The sequence below is a fragment of the Arctopsyche grandis genome, chromosome 9 (genome assembly GCF_051622035.1).
Source record: "Arctopsyche grandis isolate Sample6627 chromosome 9, ASM5162203v2, whole genome shotgun sequence".
Taxonomy (NCBI): domain Eukaryota; kingdom Metazoa; phylum Arthropoda; class Insecta; order Trichoptera; family Hydropsychidae; genus Arctopsyche; species Arctopsyche grandis.
In genome coordinates, this window is record NC_135363.1 from 2,285,270 (window position 1) to 2,308,100 (window position 22,831).

The following is a 22,831-nucleotide window of genomic DNA, read 5'->3' on the forward strand; positions in this document are numbered from 1 at the left end:
TCATTACATATGCATGTAGCTGCTATAAATATAAAATTAGTCTTATTCAAAATTTATGACAAATTATATTCAAGTATAGCAGTGGCGTCGCTAGGGGTGGAGTCACCTAAATAATATTTTTTATTAATTACACTGTTCGATAAATGACTTTTTTTCGGTTCTAGGGATATATAATTGGATATGTTTATTGGGATAGTATTCTGGCCACACTATTTTTTGTTTTCGTTTAAAAGAGTTAACTAACCAGTTAACCAGTCTTTATAAACATTGACACGGATTACACGACCCATGTTTAATGCTTTTTTTTTCAATGCTACCTGGAAAGGCTTAGCGGGTAGTATTCTTGTTTACTTTGTACATTGTCAAAATACAACGCCTATCGGCGTTTTTCATGGCGTTGGTCAGCATTCAAACGAACAGTATCCGTAAAACTATATTGAAAATATAATTTTGATCAATTAAATCAGGGGAGTGTTTAATGTTTGAAGAAAAAAAAAAAAAAAACAGGTACATGGCCGTAGAAATAGATGTCAGGGTAAATGTCAAATTTGACGTTTAGATTGTTTTGAACTGTCATGGACGAGGTGCGTTGTCGTGGATGCGCTCGAGAGATTTGGCGAAGATCTGAGTCGCCCCTCGTGAATGCGCACGGTCGTCCCCTAGAAGAGGTGTCGGACGCCCCCGTGGGGGCTTCGCCCTGCGAAGATTGGCGACATGGCCAGGTGTTTGCCGAAGGAGAGATTTTACCCACGTGGGTCGAAACCGCCGTGTCCGAAAGCGGCTGGTGCGTCGGCAAATTAATGTGCGAATGCGGCGCCCCTCTCGGATCCTTCGACTTCGTATCGGGAAGGCGCTGTGCGTGCGGCTTCGCCCTCCTACCCCCCGTCAGACTCAACACCAAAAAGATCGACCTGTTCTTAGAGCGCCCGTCCGCATACATAACCTCATCCTTTGAACATAAACAAACACTTGATTGTAATACTATATTGTAAATATATATATTTTTAAGTCTTATGCGTTTTCTTTTATTGGTCTTGAATTGTATATTTATTTTATGAGCGAGCTGCAGAATTTCGCCAATAGGCGGCTTTGAAAAGTGTAAGTGAAATAAAAACAAAAGAGTATTTTTGTATTAAATGTTTAATTCATTATTTATGTTTATAAGAAAAGGCAGGCAAATGTCAACATTTCAGCAATAAACAATTATCACAATATCCCTTAAAACTAAATGAAAAATATCGTACGTACAATGTGCGTCGGCTCGAATAACGCACGCTTCCGTACAAATTCATAATACATATTATACAATGAATAGTCAGATTTTGTCAAATTTCATATCAATGTTTAAAAAAAAAACAAACATCGTCGTTTGAGCAACTCAATTATGTACAAATTACAATTTTTTTCTTGCAAATGCAAATCAATCCAAGAAGATAAGAGTCAAAATGTAAACAGTCGATCTCAAACGATGAGTTTTACAAACTCGGGTAATGGATTTTCATTACATAGTCACATTTTCTTTCCATTTGAACTATGCAAAGTGTTATATAGCACGTGGAATGCATTCGATTGCAATTCATTTTTTTAATTATAGTATTTTTAAGATGAAGATGTAAAGAAAAATAGTACATAATATATCGTCTTAGGCGTGTCATTCTCGCAATTTAATCCTAATCCTTTTCAATTTAACTGTACTTTCATTATGTTGGAAAATCGACTGATTTGAATCGAGCTTTGTTATTTTATACATCAGATATGACTCGCTAAAGAAAACTTGAACTATTTTAACGCTTCAAAGTGACACGTACCGATAGGATTAGGGTAAAATGTACACATACTAAACGGGTAAGGGGTTTAAAACAAAAATACAGGCCTCATCTCGACGTATTGCTTTCAAGCACACTTTCACAAAGTATTAAATAGTACACAGCTTTAGCAAAATATTCTCCTATGCCACAACTAATACTCGGTTTGTTAAGTACACAAATTTCTTGCATTTTAATCGTGATATCAAAATCAAATATTACTAGAGAACTACCATCTAATACTAGGATAAAAAGGAAATTGTCTTTCAAACCAACGATGAAAATGCTTGAGCTATGTCTTGTGACATGATATATATATATATATATATATATATATATATATATATATATATATATATATATATATATATACTTTTTTGGTGCAAAATAACTTATTAAAGGTTGAAACGTACGTATTTTATACTTGGGAAAGACTATATAATAACATAAATGATACTTTTACATTTATTCATATTTAAATATGTATTTTAATTACTTTTAGCATGTTTAGTTATTTTTTATTTATTTATTTTAATTTTTTGCTTTAACTATATATATATATAACTCAACTGTCACATACAAAAATTAACCAACTACACAGTAAAAATTATAATAATTTATAATATGTCTCATTTTACAATACATCTAATTGTGTTTATGTATACAATTAGTAGTAGTTATACAATCGACGATTCGTCTGAAGATTATCACCGAGTATCCCGGACACGTGACTCTTCAACACCGATACACATACATACATATAACAATTCAATGCCACGACGGACTCGCATACGAGTTAATATCTAAATTAAGTATTTTAATAATACTAAACGTGTGCTTAGTCTTTCGATCGCTGTATATTAAATGCAAACGTAAACGAATAATGTGCCGACACTGACATGGGCATCGAATATACGGTAGATTGGGATCAATTTTGTGCTATTAGGATAGTGAGTGAGTGAATCGTCGCGTACGCCACTGATTGGATCGATGATTAAATCAAAAACACGATGAATATCAACTACCGTCTTGTGAACTATGCATTTATAATGATAATAATAAATAATTTACACAATTTTTGGGGCTTTCTTTCTAAATTTTTCTACCGTTTATAGGAATGCAGCAATATTTTTCAATATATAATTTATACATATATACCCATCAACGTTTGCACGACAATTATTTTTATCATATATATACTTTTTGTATAAAAACTGTACAAAAAAATAAGAAATTTTTGTTCAATGAGTAAAAAACATGCTCGTTTAATAATAATGGCACTTGTTATTTCTTCCCTTTCCCATGCATAGCCGTTAAGATACACGATTTTCATTCCAAATTGACCCTTTTCATTTCAAATTGACCCTTTTTCATTTCAAATCGACCCTTTTTTCATTATTACATACCTCCTTTACGATTCACTTACGATTACAATTCAGGAAAAAGTTTTCCTCTTATCCGATCGTTTTCATAGTTTGCCATATTGCTCATTTTGGTCATCAATATAAGTAAATGGATCCTCCGCCATTACGATAGAGATAAAATATCGTTTAAGAAGCGTTTCAAGTCCGAAAATTTTTAATCTCGGTGACCTTTGGTAGTCATTAATTTTATACATAGATGGCGGTAGTAAAATAAAATTATTGGTTTTTATTCAAAATAATAATTTTATATACAAATTATTTCAAATTCACATATTGAAAAGGATTCAATTTCAAATGAAAAAAGTTTAATTTCAAATGAAAACGCTCAATTTCAAATTGAAAAAGGGAAAATTTGGAATGAAAAACCTGTAGTAATCGCTAATAGCTGTGAACGATTGACCGATTAAATGCCCGCCACTTAAGAAATGATATTACGTAGTACATTTTTTTTAATAATACATACATAAATAGCAATATTGCAATAATGATATGAAGCGTTTCGATATTTTCAAATATAAATTTATAATAGTAATAAATAAAAATAAAATGTAACTTATTATTAATTAAAATTACAATTTAAAAACAAATCATATATGTATGCATGTAAACTATAATTTGTGTTGAAATTGCTTATATTTATTACAAATACATATACATATTGCATGAAATGATAATCATATTTATATAACTTATAATAAGAAAACATTTTTCACAACCGTAAATATTCTTCCTTTGGAATCAACACAGATCGTTTGACAGTTATATTTACAATAAAAATATTAAAATAAATATTAAAAGTGTATTAATCAATCTTTATTGATATTTTATAAACCATTATGATGCTAACAATCAAAGCCGCGCGTATTGTTTTGTATTTTATTATCGGAATCAGTGCTTTCGAACATTCGACACGCTTTTTTTAAACTTTATTATTGCTTGTTCATTCAAATATACAAAGCAAAACTAAGAATACATAATAGATATTCGAACAAAAACATAAGTGTCAAATTTTATTTATACAAATAGATATAAAAGTTAAGGTGGACGCATAAATTTTATTTTTACACTAAATCTGAATATTTCCAGTTGTAATTTGGTCCTGTTTTATTTTATATTTAAGTAAACTCAAGTAGTATTAAGTAAAAAAAATAAAAAATAAAATGATAATTCATAGCCATGTCTAGTACAGCTTTGATTATTTAATTATTTGATAATGAGATATAGAAAAGTGATAAAAATAACTTAAAAAGTACACAATACGTACAAGCAAATGACTATATAGTTCGTAATATGATAATAATTAATAAAAAAGCAAGTGATAATTTTTAGCATTTGCCGTGTTCGTATTTTAATTAACCAATCCGTTGCATAGTAAAAATCTATCTATCTATCTTACAATTTTGCTAAACGTTCCAATGATAATTCAGACAATCACAATGTGTATATTTTATAATATTATATTATATAACAATGATAATGATCAGAATCCCTGTAACGATGTAAAATCTTTACACACACAATATATTGCCTTTTTTTTTTAAGTAAGTGCTGGAAATTTAATATAAAACAATGTCAGTCAATCAATGCAAAATAATTGAAACGTACATATCTCTGACAGTTGATTTCGAATACGTAATAAATACAATTAATAACTGTTGTGGCTATTTGCAGGTACTATATCTGAAAATTATTGGCTATTTGTAGGTACTATATCTGCGACAGGCGCAAAGCCTTCTGCGCATGCGCGTGAACTTATAATCCGATTATAATTTCTTACATTTAATGTATGCTAGACTTGTTTAATCAATCGTTGATTATACATGAGGCAAATAAATTTCACACGTTATTATAATAAATTTATATCATTTAGCTAGTTCGCGGCTTGTACTTGTATGTAGGTATTATACGTTGTATATGATAATAATTTTCTAACAATTAATAAAATTAACTAATTTGGATTATATTTTTTACTCTACGTCACTTTACGAGTTTGAACTAAATTTTAAGAGGTTTAAAACAAAATTTTAACAGTAAACACGCTGACAGTGACAGTTCACGCACATGCGCAGAAGGCTTTGCGCCTGTCGCAGATATAGTACCTGCAAATAGCCAATAATTCGCAGATATAGTACCTGCAAATAGCAAATAATTTTCAGATATAGTACCTGCAAATAGCCACAACCATTAATAAAAAGAATGCTTCCGTCATTTAAGTTGATGAAGTTGAATACGCTCATATGTAGATACATATATATTATGTAATAATGTACATAATTATAACAAGGCTTTTTTCATGAATTTTTCTTTTAAATTTATATACGTGTAGGTATAGTAATGATTATTATTATTGACCAACTGAAATGCACTGGAAGTGTATGGTATGTGATGATGATAGTATATATTTCAGCGTGTGGTAATTTTGAAGCGCGCGCCGAGGCAGACAGCGGTCAGGCAGTTCGATCAAAACAAACGTAGACGAAAGATTCAGCACTTTTTATCCGGGACTATCTGTGAAACGAACGACTGTGTGGTGGTGGAGGTAGCATAGGTGCCGTCGGTGGTGGTGGCGGCTCGCTGGCCGACCTCTGGACGGCTGCTGCTCTTAGTCCTCGGCCACCCATCTTCAAAAATTACAAAATCAATTACATTTCACCTATAAAATATATAATTTTACATATGTATATATAATTCATCTTGTATTTGTAATGCCTACTAAAGTCGTTGGTAATTTGTATCAACATAATGTATCAACATAACAATCATAGATATAGAATAAATAGATACGCCCTGACGCTCTAAGCCGATCACCCCGTTGGTGCATGCACACACAAAAAAAAGTACAGTGCATGCACACTCTCTCTCAGTAGCTAGTTAGCTTCTAAGCAGTGCCGTGCCGGCTATACACCCAATGGCACCCTCGGACAATTTTTTCTAAACACCCTTTGAAAAAAATTATAAAAAACTGGATTACCATCCTCCTTTTTCCCGGCCTTGGGACCTTGCTACAGTTTCAGGCAGTGTCAGCAAAAGCATAGAAACCCAAATGTTTGGATATAATTCTTGTAAATTGTGCTGTTTTATAAAATTTAATACAATGAGTGAAAGGCTTTTAAATTGATAAGTTCATTGCTAATAATATCAGATTTTGAACTCGCGGTGAGATTAATTTGAAGATTGGCTTTTTCCAGTAAATTGTTTGAATAGAATTTGCCGATTACAAATGTAGGGTCTTTGGCGCTCTAATTTTAATTTTAAAGCGCTTTTGGAGCATCGAGCGACGCCCTAACTTATTTGGCGTCCTCGGGCACCGCCCGACCCAGCCCCCCCCCCTAAAACCGGCACTGCTTCTAAGTCGGAAGGTCGATTGACATTTTTCGAAAATGCCAACGTGTTCAGTGAAATTGTGTTACAATTACTCAAGAAAACATAAAAAGGCGGATGGCATCACATATCATATGTAAGAATTAATATATAATGTCTTCAATTATAGTAGTATTTTAACATATAATGAAATATCGGCGCGATGTATGTGGTGTTATATGCAGTGATGGAACAGCGGTCGACAACCTCTGCCACAGGTGTCTCTAAATGCACGCGTATATCTTGTTGGCACTGGAGGAAATTCAGAAATCGACATTAAGTTTAAAACTACAAACAATGAACTAAATATTATAGTGTCAGCTTTAAAATTGATCCTTGTGGAAGTTACTAATGTTTAAATATTGTAATAGTTAATGATGGTTTTATTATAGTAACATACATTTGTAGTTTAATATAGTGTGTATAGCTAAATATTTTTTTCTTAATATGGCTTTATTAGTTTGGTTTACTGTCACACAAAGTGTCCAATAAAATAAAGTTATAAATAAAATAAAACTTCAGTGCATGTACATACATATGTACATAAACTAGTTGCTGACCACTGCCGACCGCTGCGTCGACCTTTTTTTTCACCACTTCCCCGCTAGTTAAACCCCCCGCACCCCTCAGTTAGTGGCGACAAGATCTTCAACGAAATGTGTATGTAAAGGCATATCTAGGTTATTCTACATCTATGGGAACAATGCCAATTGACTATTGAAGTTTAAATTGATGCATTGCTATCAGAATTTCGGTGAAAATGCTGCAAATATACAGATTTGAACATAGATATCTCTGTTGGTGTTAGTTGATATGTTTTTACTTTGTATAATATTAATAATACTCGTATCAAATGCTTGTATGCTTCTGGCCAGGAAGGTGCATTTGGGTTACCTGTTAGGCCTTCCGGGTATAAAAAAGAATAATTTTTAGTCTTGTTTTTTGACTTTCAAAGTTTGTATTCTACTGTGAGAACATTTTTTATTGATTCCATCATATCCACTCGAAAATGAAAATGAACAACTGTTGATACGTAGTATTACTTATTTATTAAATGATTTCAAGATTTTAAGCGAAATAGTGTACTAATTTTTGGTAAACTTGGAAATAGAACTATAAATCTTCCAGGTACAGAATTAATAAATCCATTTTTTTAGTAATAAATCCGACTGACTGATAAGCAAAGCTGGCGGATCACTATTGGTGGTTTTCGTTCCTTGGAGTTCGTCCCAAATAGCCGGCTGACCCGATTAACTGGGGTCCCAACTAAAGCGGAATTCAATGTATTACATAAATACATATTTTAAAGAATAAAATTGATTTCATTCTAAAATATTTAATAATATTTTTGTTTTATTAAAGTTCTCTATTTACTACTCTGCAAAAATAGTATACTTTTTCCCCCTTCTACCTGTAAATAATTTTATTTATTATGTAATGCTTTTTCACGTTATAAATTTTATCAATGATAAGAAAATCTTTCACATATGTATTTGTTCAATGAAATATATTTTTTATGACACCTGTTTGATATGAAAATTTCATATTTCATATTTCCCAACCACAAAAAGTCTGGTTTCCTATTTTGAAAAGGAATATAATCTTATCGACGACTCTCATTTCTTTCGGCCGCCTTTATATTTTGGCCGCCTGTGTGCATTACACATTTGTAAATATAGTAAGCGCGGCCCTACGTTTTTCCCAAGACTCTTCCTAGAGCGGACCTACATAGTATAGGATTGGGAATTTTCTTTTTTATTGATATAAATATGTATATTACACTGCTTACAAAATGGTTGATTTCAATATTTAGAATATGTATATTGAATCGATACAACACTATTTGTTCTGTGGCGGCTCTACGGCATGGTCGAGTTTCGGTCACCATCCTGCGAGTTGGGACCAACTCGGCTATGTTTTTTGGTCACTACTCACTTCTTTCTCGGCTGCTAAATATAACACTTTCGTGCATTAACAATCTAGTAATCTCATTCGCCCTACCTCAATAGTTCTTTCGTTGTAAAATTAAAAAAAATAGACAATCGGCCATTTTAATTGAGAAGTCTATCGGGCGAAATGGCCGCCAACGGCCAGTGGAGCAACTTAGCGAATTGAAACCGCGAATACTCACCGTTAGTGTTGTAAGTCGAGAATATTCTCATAATTCGCCGAGAATTTCATTTTTCTTTATTTAATCATTCTTTTAAACTTAACACACAAGATCGTAAAAAAATATTTTATTCATTTCATCCCTCATATTTAACGTTCACACGAATTCATCAATTTACTTCCAAAGTTTTCGACGAAATTTTTTAACAGAGATTTTGTATGAGTTTGGGTATTTTAATTGTTATTTCACACCAGTGCGTACTTTTAAAACACATTACATAATATGAAATCGTAAATTTATTAAGTTTAGAAACGATAAAAGTTGGTAAATAAACAATGCGAGTTACCATTAACACTAAAATGTCAGTTGCTTTTTTTTTGCTTCCATATCTATGTTAAATATTTTAACACAAATTACATAATAGGCGTAACGTTTCTGTTGTGTTTCGCCAACTGCTCAAAAGTCACATTTGCTTACCCTCTCTCTGTATATATGAAATGCAAAATGTTAATTATTAGGTAAAAGTGAGAACACTCGACAGAAACACAGACAGGCTAGATGTTGGTTGCCATTATGCCGGAGCCAGACATGAGTTCAAAGAAGTGATCACTTCTTTGAAGACTTCACTCACACATTTGGTCACATATTGTTGTATCTGCCAGATATACATATGTTCAAAGATTTGATCAACTAGGCTCGCGCAAGTGGGCTTCGCGCAGTGTGGCAGGCACACAAACATTTGGACTTTTATCCCTTTGATGTGCGCTAAAAAACCGACACGGAACGGCAAAGCGCACTTAAGTGATCAAATATGTGACAATAGTATCAAATGCCCGTGCCACACATGTGAACACCTATTTGATCACATCTTTGAACACATATCTGGCGCCGGCATAATGGCAACCAACATCTAGCCCGGCTTTTCCTGTCGAGCGTTCTCACTTTTACCAATTATTATTAATTAGGTTTTTGCATTAGTTAGTTAATTTTATTCGTGTCTTCCCTCATCTTACCGTTCACATGAATTTATCCATTTTTTGAAATTGCAACGGAATAGTATAAAAGCCTTCCAGATGCTCTAAAAAATAATATTCTCGAAAATTCTCGTTTTGGAGAATATTCCTGAGAATGTTCTATAATTGATGTATAATACACATAGATGAGCCCTGACGTGTGATTTTGGTCGGAGATCTTGTCTTCACTAACTGAGGGGTGCGGGGGGTTTAACTAGCGGGGAAGATAGGTTTTTTTCCCTACGACGCAGCGGTACCTACCTACCTACTAAGAGAAACTGTGCATGCGCCATGTATTTTGCATGCGCCAAAAGGGAGACCAGTATAATACGTGAGGGTGGATCTAGTGTATTATATTTATTTATTTATTCAAAACAGACCATTGTGGCATAACAGGAATTCCTAAAGCGCCACAATGGTCAAAAAATATAACACAAAAAAAAAAAAAATAACAATTAAACATAAACATAAATACATCCATACATAAACATAAAAAATAGCATTTAATAATAACAGATAAAGTAAAAATATCAAATAAAATATAGCATAAGGAATGCCTTGCACCTACAGCCAGTTTCAATAAATATGTAAGAAACAACTACAAATACAAAACATCCCTGTAAGGCCCAAATGGAAGAGAGTTAATCAAAATTTCACTCATAAATCACAATCAATCATGAAAACAATGATGAGCGCAGACTACCAGATAAATGGGTTAGAGTAATTTCCGACAATTTACGCTCACTAAGGTGGAAAATATCACATTCAGTCTCGGCAGCAACGATTTCATTAAGAAGTTGGATAGCTCTTGGAATAGGAGCCATTCGAAAAAGGACTGTGCGGGCAGGAGGTACAGCCAGCAAATGGTGATGTCTACCACGCACATAGTGATTAGGGACATAAAGTCCCAACTGCTCCAGCAACAACGGGCATGATTATACATCAATGATTATTAAATAGAATTTTACAACACTACTCACCGTGTCTACATCGACTGGAGCTGCTATCGAGCTGGAAGTCGTCACGAATTCGGTCTCCGACGATGCCAAAGGATTCGACTTCTCCAGCAGCGCGAGGATCCTCCTCACGTCGGTGGCCAGACCTCGCTCCAGGGCGCCTAGCCTATTGGACACCTCCTCCAACCTCTCTATAATGTTATTCCCGTCAGCCGCAGCCGCAGCTGAACACCGACACGTGGGAACATTCTGGTACTGCGGCGACACATCCTGGACCATGATGGTGTGGCTGGCGCCACTCTCGTAGTTGAGATTTCGCGAGTAGTTCCTCGCGTGAACGGGACGGGAGGGCAGCGTGGGTAAGGCAGGGAATGCTGGCATGCTTTCAAGATGGCCACCGTCTTCCGAGGATCGAGCCCTGGCTGTTTGGAGTCGGTGCAGAGTGTTGACGGAGTGCGGCTGCGACCTGGACTGGGTCAGCCCGCCCACGTTGCAGTACACGTGGACGTCGTTTCGCACGGCATCGCTGGGACGGAGGCTGGATCCTTCGGGACCTTCAGGTGCTTGAGGTGATAGTCCTGGAGGCGATGGGGGACAATCGGTGAGAGGACCTATCGACGATTGTCTCCGCACCCCCGTTCGCCGGATCACCCCTGCTTGTGGCGTCGATTGGGCTGCCGTGTCAGAAACATACACATGTACATACATATATATGTATACAAATATATACACATATTTACATACAGTCATTTTTATTAAATAATGCATTGTATTTATACCAATTTTTATTTATATTATAGCTCGGTTCTAAAAGGTCAGAATATTAGAATGATCAGTTGAAAATGGAAAATCGTTAAGAACTTTGGACTTTATCATCACCAGACTTCGGCGGACAAGCTACAAAAAAAAAATTGTTCACTTATTGTCAACCTTTTTATTGATCTCTTGCCTTGTAGGATTAGTCATTGCTAGTGGCCGGACCCACAGCGCGCCGTTTATTGTTCAAATTTTTTTTTTTTTTTTACATATATACCAGGAAGGCCTTACAGGTAAATCCCAATGCGCCTTCCTGGCCAATTACAAATACAAATGCAGCATTTTTTTTTATTATAAGTCGTTGAATTGCGAGACACTGAAAAAACTCGCAAATTAACGAGACATCTATGAATTGTACATAAATTTTTATTGTACATCCATCAAATTTCAAATAGTGGTGACATAGTAGGTAGGAAGGATTTTTAGCCAATTTTTTTTTCCGGGAACCGTTTCAACAATGAAATCAGAGAAAATTGGCAAACTCTGATAGGAAACGATCAAACTGGAGTCACAAATCCCGGTCTGACCAACAGCATACTCTGAAAAATTCATTTTAATTCAGGGATAGAACCCGGCACCTTCTTGACGGTAAGCAGAAGCTTAACGTCCGAGCTATGCTGCTGGATAAATTGTTGTAAATGCTTTGTTAAAGGTTCGCTGAACCTTTTTTTTTGTACTCTAGTTTTGTAAATAGAGCCAAACCGCCTCAATTCCTGGAAAAAGCACGGTCTGTATCCGTAGTCTAGTCATTGCCAACAGTGAACCATTTTTTTGTGGGCAAAATAAACTTGTCCGTCGATCTCTGATCATCATTATCGTCTACAACTTCCTGAAGATTAATGCTTAGATCAGGGGTCCCAAAACTAAGGCTTTCGGGCCAAAATGCGCTTTAAAGTGTATCAATTTTAATGCATTTTCAAATTTGAGTACATTTTGTTTTAAGGTTAGAATAGAAATAGAATTTTTTTTAAGGCACATGCGCCTCAATTCCTGGAAAAAGCACGGTCTGTATCCGTAGTCTAGTCATTGCCAACAGTGAACCATTTTTTTGTGGGCAAAATAAACTTGTCCGTCGATCTCTGATCATCATTATCGTCTACAACTTCCTGAAGATATGCTTAGATCAGGGGTCTCAAAACTAAGGCTTTCGGGCCAAAATGCGCTTTAAAGTGTATCAATTTTAATGCATTTTCAAATTTGAGTACATTTTGTTTTAAGGTTAGAATAGAAATAGATTTTTTTTTAAGGCACAGGTGGCTGAAAGTTGAAGTAAAAAATAAACTTATGTATAGGCCTATGGTCTTAGTCATGATATTTTATACCGAATTAAATTCTCAATTTTAAGTGTAAATTTTGCATAGCGGATATTCATCTTTTATTTATTTCATTCAAATATATATGGAGTGACAGAGGGCCCCAAAACCCTCCAAAACCAAATTACAAATCGAAAAAATATAAGAAATTCTCCGAAAATCAATTAAAATAATTCAAAACCGTTTTAATTAGAAAAAAAGTTGAAATTTATTCTTTAAATATTTTTTTATAACCAATTATGTACATATATGTTACAGTCCAAGTGTACATTCCGGTTCGTTCATAGACATACTAGTTTGTTCATATGCGAAATATTGGTTTTAGTTAAAGTTCCAACAGTCGTAAGTTATTTTAAAATTGATTTGCCAGGGTTTGCATGAAACTTTTAGCTGTCAAAACTTTTGAGCTGTTAAAACCTTTGAGATGTCAAAACGCCAATTATTTAAAAGGGAAATAATTAACAGGTAAAATACATATTATATATTTTCATACAAAAATGGCTGATATGATATCAGTGCCTCAAAGTCACGATTTTTATGATAGATTTTGAATGTCGCCCCGTATGTATTGAACACTGCTGTTAGTTAGTTTACTTGTCGCAATTTACTATTTTGTGTACACTATAACTGGCCAGATTGGTTCGTGTATGAACAAACCATGTAGTATGATCATGAAAGATCGAAATATAAACTTGGAATGTAGTATATATAGTTTGAAATTGAATGAATAATAATGGTTTTTGAAATTTGATACCTTTTAGAACAAAGCTTATTTATCGTACATATAAGCATATCGAGTAAAATTCGTATTCATATATATATTTTAGAATATTTATAAAGAATGTTTCGTGTGTAATAAATTACATGTATTTACAGAATTACAATACTCAAATTTTGTCACTAGATAAAAGGGAGGATTTACAAGTCTTTCGAAACGTCTCCAATTTTTCAGTCATCAATTGAATGGTATTTATAGGTGCAAATTATGCAAATTACTCACAAAGCCAAGACTTTTATAACCGTGTTTTGCTTAACTTATTTGCTTTCAAGTCACGCACAAAAATGAACAAAATTTACAGCGAAAGTCTAAATGTCTATTAAACTGAACGAAATTTGAAAAACTTTCAAGGCCTCATAATTAGGTTCAATTTAGAAGTATTACGATAGCTTTAAGGATCGTTAGTTTGTTTATATCTATTTAAAGGTGTTGGCATTGCATAAACGTTATTATTATATACATATGTACAGATAATTAAATATTTAAATGTTTTAGCCTGATTAAATTATTTACATATGATTGTCATGAATCAAACGATTAGTGTTTTGATTGATTAATTTTAATTAAAAATGATTATGATCCACGAAAAGATGGAAATGTTTCGAAAGAAGAATATATTTACAATTGTGGAAGTAAGATGCGGTTTAGAAAGAAAGATAGAGGACCAATAGTAATTAATTATTTCCAAAGTAATAAAACATTCCAGCGAACATTGTCCTTCAGCAGAATACACCAGATTTGATTGGTTTTATGAAGGATTAACTATCGCTTTAGCAAACATTCGAATTAAAAAGGAAAACAATATCTAAATAAATAAAAAAAATATTTATAATACATATCCAAGTGGATAATTAAAATCATAATTGAACGACAATAATTAAAAAGTATAAAATTAATACATTAAATGAATGTTGATATATTTTTTTGATTCAATATTATACAATTTATATTATGTATATACATATGTAGTTCAATAAAGAATGAGATTTTGATTGTTTAACCCTTTGAATGCTGACCAATGCCGATTGGCGTTTTTCCCACAAGTCTATGGGCCTGAAAAACGCCGATAGGCGTTGTATTTTGAGCGTATACAAAGTACAAAGCCTTTCCAGGTAGCATTGAAAAAAAAATGCATTGAACATGGGTCGTGTAATCCGTGTCAATGTTTATAAAGACTGGTTTACACCGGAATTTCTGAATTTATAACGAATTTCTCGATGGAAATCCCTAACTGCTGAGTATTTTAGATTGCAGCTTGGAATTTAGATTGTGAGCATTACATTTTAACAACAATGAAGAAGACGGAACTAGTTTTGGAACAATGCATTCATTAATAGACTTCTTTTGTTTATTTTATATTGTTGCAAGATATATAAACTCAAAATCCTCAGCGGTAGTTATATAGATAGGGTTTGTTTGGATTAGTTTATTTGGACTCGTCATAGAAATTTTGACTTGTTTACGAAGTTCCCAACCAATGTTTCGTACATACAAAGTCTCTTTCGAAATTATATATAACCAGAATCCCTGTGTATATAACCAGAGTAAACAAAAGCCCCGGAGGCCTTTGCCCCCCGCCCCCTACCCCCCGTTTCCATTTCGTCATAGAAACTTTGTGTTGTTTACGAAGTTCCCAACCAATGTTTCAAGTCGTTATCGAAATTATATATTAGATTGTTGCAAGATATATTGGAGAGTCTAAACACATCTTTACAAAACTCGAAATCCTCAGTGGTAGTTATCTAGAGTAGTGATCCAGGGGTTGTTTGGATTAGCTACAATTTTTATTAAATATTTTCAGCGTGGCCGGCTCTCAACAGAAAAGTCGTCAGCATTCAAAGGGTAAAAAAAAAATGAAAATAATTAAATTCAAATTTTATATTGTATAATATTGAACTGTCTAATTTTTTCACGAACAAATAAAAAAAAAATAACAAATGAAATAATATTCACAATGCCAATAAATAACAAGACCGAATTTACATTGATTAAAGCTTCAAAATTTTAAGCGATTCAATGATCTTGCACTGTTGAATATTTTCGATGGAAAAATTCGAAAGATTTGCCAAAATTCCATACAGAATGCACTTTTATCATCAATGAACAGAGAGTTGAATCATTAAAATTTTGGCGAATCGTATAGTTTGTTTGAAAACCACATTTATATTAGTATCGAACGGTATTCGGTGTTGGGTTTGAATACCGTTGGACACTTTCAGGCTGGGTGCACGTTGGCTGAGTTTTCTGCATCTCAACGTGCTCTCAGCCTCAATGTCGGTACTCACAGTAGGTATTATGCAACGGCTGGTGGGTTTTGTGGTGCAGGTCGGGGAAACTCCGTTTCAACTGGGCTAGCATGCCTGCAGATCAGTAATGGAAATAAAACAGAAACAAACTCGCACTCAAAAGAATCTCATGTCAGATTAGCAAATGTTAAAATAAAAAATAAAAATGATCAAATGAATACAATGAATCAATTATTTCATTCGATGTATATTGAAAATTTCCTTTTATTACATACACATATGTTCTTTAAAACGTATTAATGATTTTATGAAATGTGACTGTTTTATGTGTATACCTAATAAGGCAGAGCATCGTTACCTCTGGATATTCGCGGCATACATTGTTTACGACTCGTAGACTTTGTCAGCTACGTACATACATATGTATATATGTACTTCATCGGCAGTCGCTAGTTATTCCGTATATGTGTTACACCGAATCCATGAAATTGTCTATTACAAGCATGCGGCAAGAGAATTGCCGAATGCGTGAAAAATGCAAGCACGTTGCCCAGTTCACGGATTCCGTAAATTCTTTGCCGAATGCGTGAACTGGACAGCGTGTTATATTATAACCAAGTGTCAAAGTGACAGCTGAATAAGGATGTTTAATTTAGTTTAATTTACATATTATTATGTATAATATGACTACATACATATGTTTCAATCATCTCATTAACAGTGAAACATATGTATGTATGTAGTCATATTATACATAATAATATGTAAATTAAACTAAATTAAACATCTTCATTCAGCTGTCACTTTGACACTTGTCCACGCTGTCCAGTTCTAAAAAACAGCACCGGAGCGCTGCTGTGTATTTGCCGACTCCATGCTTTGAGCAGACAAATTCTTGCCGAATACACGCATTCGCCAAAGAATTTACGGAATCCGTAAGCTGGGCAACATGCTTGCATTTTTCACGCATTCGGCAATTCTCTTGCCGAATGCGTGTAATAGACAATTTCACGGATTCGGTGTAACATATGCATAGGGACAAAACACTAACTAACATCGGATTTCTCCCTCACACGCGATCTCACTCGCACGCATTAGGCCGAACACATATTACCGCGGTGCACAGGTTACGATGCTCCGATTTAAGGTATATTTTTTGATATAAATAAAGGTGTATATTCCAACATGTACCTGAGAGGCTAATAGTACTGTTTTGTACGAGTCTGGTATACGGCATCGAAAGTTGAAAGATCGAAAAAGCAAATATCGGAAAGCAAAGATCGAAAAACCAAATATCGGAAAGCAAAGATCGAAAATCGAAAGATCTTTAGTCGAAAGATCGAAAAGAAATTGAAATGACATTGTATTTATGAGAGAAAAGGTATGCACTATCAAAATTCCAAATAATAATAGCTACTCAAAATAGCATGTTTTTCAAAACAACTTATGGACTTAGCACATGTATAATATTCTTTTCCTTTCAATAGATCTTAAGAATTCAAAGATAATTATGTCTTTAACTCATTTTAAAATTAGGACCTCAGGTATAGGATTGTAATTGATAAAAATTTCATTAATTATGTTTTTATATATAGTAAGGAAATTCATATATAAAGAATTGTTTCGTTTATGATGAATGAAAATTATATAAAATCAATGATAAACTTTAATATTTAAAGCACAAGATAAAATTGTTAATTGAAATGAAATTTAATAATAATAATAATAGTCACAGATCAGAAGATGGAAGTATTTAAAGTTAAAGCGAAGAGTAAGTAGTCAGAGGATACTTTTGTAATATATGAAACTTTAATACTAAACTTATCAGTATTTATACTAATATATGCAGGATTGGGGTATAGTTATAGTATATATATAATACATAATATCTAAAGTAAGACGGTAGCAAAGTGTATTATTGCTATATTGGAATCATTATTCATCTAAAAACTAAAACCTATCATTGTCATGCAAAAATTAGATTAATAATATGTAATAAAATTTGTCTAGTAATTTACATTATGTATAATATAATATTATGTGGAATAATATAAACTAATAATGTTACTAGAAAACTAACATCATCATAATATATAATATAAAATTTGCCTATGTAATACCAATGTGAGTTTTTAAATACAAAATTTTGATTAGTCCTTGTAATTGCTAAAACTATTCAATTTATAATATAATATATGTATAATCATGATTGATAAAAGGTGGAATAATTTAGTATAGTCTGTTTCACATTAGACATGCAAATTAGACTATTAAATTATACCATATTGTCTTTGATGAGACCCGAAATTGTATATCCAATTAGTTACTAACATGCACTAGTACTTTGATTCAATTGGAGCTCTTTAAGGAGTTACTCAATTAGTAAACATTGATTTTGCAATGTTTGACACTACAAAAAAAATTGTATAGGGATAACTTGTCATTAGCTAGAAATTTTAACGAAGATCAAAAAAAAAAAAGAAAGTTGGATTAAAGAAATCAACACATTTATCACGCAGGCATGTTAATGAGGTATATACATATATATGTATATATGTATATCTAAACAAAAAATGAAAATAAAAATTAAAACCAGTGCACAATCAGGAAAAGGAAGTGCAAACATCCAATGAGGATTTCAACTATCTTTATACCGGTTATCGATTGTAAGGTTGTGCTACGCTTCTCCTGCCCAAATTGAAGGTTCAATGGAGTCACGTCTTGTCCCGCTTTGTCCGTACAAAATTCCAGGATCCCCCTTCCCGATTCCTCGTCGCTGCTGTTCGAGTCCTGGAAGTTTATTTATTGCTCATTATGTGAATTGTGTAGATACATCCCACTGCTGACACCATCCGCATTTTGTTCTGCTGACACTATTATTTTATCGGACAATAAGAACCTGTCTGTCAGCCAAGCTGTCCCCTCTGCTGGCAGCTGGCCTGCCCTCCTTGGGTGCGCGGACACGTTTGGGTCTCGTTATGACACCAGGTTGTTGATCCTGAAATTAGCAAAGTTAATAAATAAAAGGTGTAATTTTGTTCGGGGGCAACTATTGTGCTTATATACTACACAATTAGAGAGGTAAGTAAGATTATAGTTGAGGACAAGTCCTGTGGGATGATGTTGAAATGTTAAAAGTCGAGGATAAAGATGAGGTTCTTACGAAGAGGAACAGATATCGAAATGTAGTAGATGCTGAAAATTGGGGATGATGGGGATTAATATTCACAAATTACCTGTACAAGGCAACTGTTGAAACACACAAGTAAATCATTCGTGTGCAACATCAAATCAACAATGGGGGATGTGACTCAGACTCAAGCGAGTAGACCGCGCATGGGTAGAGTTCGTTCAGCGAGTGGAGAAAATTGAGACCGCTGGGTCAAAAATCTTATTGTGATGGATGGCATTATCTATCATTTAACCATAATATACATATATAAAAACGGAGGCGATGTGTGTATGTATGTCGGTATGTGCTGGACCGTGGACACACAGCCAATCAGAGTCAAGTGGTCGAGGGGACGCGGGAAAGTGGGGGGGGGGGAAGCGACGGGTGACACATGCACACATCCACGAAGACACACACACATTCATTCATTATTTGAAACGGGTGAACAGCGCATTAATACGCGCGCGCGCCTATAAATTATCTTACACTATATTTATATATAACACTAGCTGTATTACCCGGCTTCGCTCGGTATTTGTAATATAATCCACTTAAACATGACTAATCCAATAGTAAACATTTTATTAAATTTATTTGAATAGTTTTATTTTATAAAAATTTATTTGAATACTCATTTGTTTTTTTTTTATTAAATTGACTGTCACGAACAAACAGACATATGTATATAGTAAGTCTCTTATAAAAAATTATATGTACGCCCTCGGAGTCTGCGCCCCTTAGTGCTCCGCCCTCGGCGTCTGCGCTCCCTAGGGCTCCGCCTCCAACGTCTGTGCCCCCTAGGGCTTCACCCTCGGCGCCTACGCTCCCGGGAGCTTCGAATCTTTTGAATCGGAAAAAAGCGAATTATTTGTACGATGACGTCACGGATTTCTACGACCCAACGAATGAAGCATACATATGTAGATACATACAAAATTTTAATTCGTGTATCAGTCCCTTTCCGAAGTCAACGGAAAGTCAAGAAATTGAAATCAACGGGCCCAACACTAGTTTGATATAATTGTCGAAGTTTTGGGAAAATCTCAGGAACTTCATAACCACGCTGTCACTGTCAAGCTACGCCTCTACCAAGAAGCAAAAAAGGTGTGGATTCACCTCGGCAGTTGTAGCCAGACAATCTCTGTATACACGAATACAAACAATCTCTGTATACACTAGCACGTACACTCTCAATTTTCTCCACTCGCTGAACAAACTCTACCTCAGTTTTTACTTGCAATGTACATATGTACCTGATGGATCTAATAAAAACCTTTTCCTCTGCTTACATTATGTGTAGATTTTAGTTATATTACTCACATCTCTGAGATTAAAAGCAAGATCCAAGTTCCTTGCAAAGTGGTGACCAAACTCAGGATACAGCTCCATGACATCGTTGAGGTCATCACGCAGGACACGATGCAGGTCACAATAAGTCAGGGCTCTCACTCGACACGCGGACCTACCCATGGTCACGTGCGCGCAGGGATTTTCACCGAAAATGTCATCCTTACCTGGAAACAATCGATCCATTAGATTCAACTTGCATACACTAAATACAAGTAGACGGAGAAAGGAAATACGAGTAGAGCTTACTTAGTATAGCCATAACTATGTCGTCTCGTACAATTTCTATAGAACCCCTAGCTATGAAGTAGAGTGAACAAAGAGCATCACCCCGGTGCACTAGAGTTTCTCCAGGTGGTGCATGAGTTGTCCTGAACCTCATTGAGAGAGCTCTGCAATAAAAGCATTCAAATACATAAATACAAACGTAGATGTAATGATGTGATGGGTCCGATTTATCGCGTGTTTTTTAAGCCGACAAGGAATTTTGCATTTTGAATTTTCTGTCTGTGAAATTAGTGATTTTGGTCAACTGTAATTTACAAAAAAGTTGATTTAGTTTAACCAACTGAACAACGAAGTGACGTTTCCACATATGTATATATATTTTTCGTTTGTATGAATATGTTTAAATTTACCTCATATTTTTTTAACGCATTTTAGGCACTCTTGTCATTGCCGTGGGGCGACTGTGTGCGTTGCACACTTCACGTGCATCATAAACCGGCCATGATTAGAGCGAAAACACAATGAGTGGTACGTGATACGTATTTTTTTTAGATACTTTTAAACATGCGAAAAAAACAGGGGGTGATTTTTGGTACGCGGTCCCAAAAATCATCCCCTGGAGAGTTTTCGGTGATATTTTATCCTTGCTTGACAGTTATTTTTGGTATACATTCCCAAAAATCACACCCTGGAGAGTTTTCGGTGATATTTTATCCTTGCTTGACAGTTATTTTTGGTAAAAATTCCCAAAAATCACACCCTGGAGAGTTTTGGGTGATATTTTATACAGTTATAGATATCGGTGAATCCCATATTTGAATAAATGTAGGAGAAACATATGCACTCTGCACGTGCAACTACATCCGAATTCAGTTTTTGGAACACCCATTGCTATAGCGGGGAGCCAAAGACGTGACGTTCCGTACCATTCAGTATGTTTTCGCCCTTATCGTGCGGGTAAAGCGCAACACGACGAATTTTGATTTGGAAATCCTATATACATACATGTTGACGTTAGAGACGTAACGAGATACGAAATGTCATATTATCGATGTTATCTTGACGAAAGTAGTTATTATCGTATCGTATGAGTTTTAATTTAAATATTTTGAAATGGAAACTTTTTTCCAAATTTTTTTAAATGAAAACCTTCAATTTTTTACATTTTTTTCTGATATGACTGTTGAAATGATAAAAAACAAATGATTGGTCTACTTTCACTACCATTATCGCAATATAGTAGTCTGGATTCGTCGATTGTTCCGTTTACATTGAAGGTGTTCGATTTAAATACGAAGGCCCACGCGCACACTAGGGTATACGTACACTTTAGTACTTTTAGTAAGGAGTGGGAGTGCGCCTTCGTGAATGGAGCAACTTCTTAAGAGGGCTGGCCCCAGCGCCTTGTCCATACAAACGTATTAGACTTCTCCCTTCTTCAATTATGGCACTAGAGAAACTATTTTTTAGTATGCTATGGATATCCACCGTAGGCATGGTTCTATTTTTTTGATTAATTGATATTTTAATTTTTCATTAATTTTTTGATTAATCAAAAAAAAAAAAAAAATAGAACCATGCCTATGGTGGATATAAATAGCATATTAAAAAATAATTTCTCTAGTGCCATAATTGAGGAAGGGAGAAGTCTAATACGTTTGCATGGATAAGGCGATAGGGTTCAGGCCTCTTAACGGTCACGGAGATGAATTTAAAAAATTGTGAAATGTAAATCAATTCAATACATACCTGAGACAACCAGGACTGGCTCCTTCGAAGGCCACGCATTTTGTGAGCAAATTTCTATTTAAATGCAGGCAAATGTCTGCCTGCAGGCACTCGGGAAAACCTTTCAGCACGCTGCTTGTGTCGATGCCGTTGGTATAGGCCCACGCATGTTGAAAGTACTCTTCCAATCTCTGCCGTAGAGGGTTTGGAATCTAGAACGTACAATGTACTATGAAGTATGCATGCATGCATTTAATAACGGTCGATTGTATGGAGTCATGTTTTACAATGTTACCTGATGAAATCTTATGAATTCTCTGACGCGAAGAATTTGCGTGTGGTATCTTGCCGTACCCGAGTAAAGTCGCTGTATAATGGCCGAAACATTACCGAATATACTGGCATACATAAGAGCTGTATGAAAACAATTAAAAACACACAATTAGAGTAGTTGCAACAGTGGTTGACAATTCTGATTTATACGACTTTGCATTGTATAATCTTAAAGAAAAATCACCCACATACAATGAAACCG

At 34.5% G+C, this 22,831-nt stretch overlaps 2 protein-coding genes across 2 annotated transcripts in view; one reads left to right on the plus strand and one right to left on the minus strand.

Moving 5' to 3' along the window:
• Window positions 1–575: 575 nt before the first annotated feature.
• LOC143916913 (E3 ubiquitin-protein ligase RNF180-like) lies at window positions 576–5,704 on the plus strand. The gene is made up of 2 exons (XM_077438197.1): window positions 576–855; window positions 5,556–5,704. Exons 1-2 carry the CDS (start codon window positions 576–578, stop codon window positions 5,702–5,704), a joined length of 429 nt encoding a protein of 142 aa, XP_077294323.1.
• The window catches only part of sei (potassium voltage-gated channel seizure), a 58,890-nt gene continuing 40,827 nt past the window's right edge, over window positions 4,769–22,831 (minus strand). The window contains exons 8-16 of the mRNA XM_077438198.1: window positions 22,592–22,710; window positions 22,318–22,508; window positions 20,590–20,732; window positions 20,314–20,507; window positions 18,721–18,819; window positions 18,476–18,611; window positions 15,861–15,935; window positions 10,693–11,342; window positions 4,769–5,850 (exon numbers count right to left, since the gene is read on the minus strand). Coding sequence (XP_077294324.1) covers window positions 5,734–5,850; window positions 10,693–11,342; window positions 15,861–15,935; window positions 18,476–18,611; window positions 18,721–18,819; window positions 20,314–20,507; window positions 20,590–20,732; window positions 22,318–22,508; window positions 22,592–22,710 — 1,724 coding nt within the window. The 3' untranslated portion in view covers window positions 4,769–5,733. The remainder of the gene's footprint in view (window positions 5,851–10,692; window positions 11,343–15,860; window positions 15,936–18,475; window positions 18,612–18,720; window positions 18,820–20,313; window positions 20,508–20,589; window positions 20,733–22,317; window positions 22,509–22,591; window positions 22,711–22,831) is intronic.

What these genes read in the sequence shown, in the direction of transcription:
- LOC143916913 (XM_077438197.1), top strand. Translation starts at nt 576, where the DNA reads ATGGACGAGGTGCGTTGTCGTGGATGCGCTCGAGAGATTTGGCGAAGA. An exon ending in CTTCGTATCGGGAAGGCGCT is followed by an intron (nt 856 to 5,555) that starts GTGCGTGCGGCT and finishes ATATACGTGTAG; the next exon opens with GTATAGTAATGATTATTATT.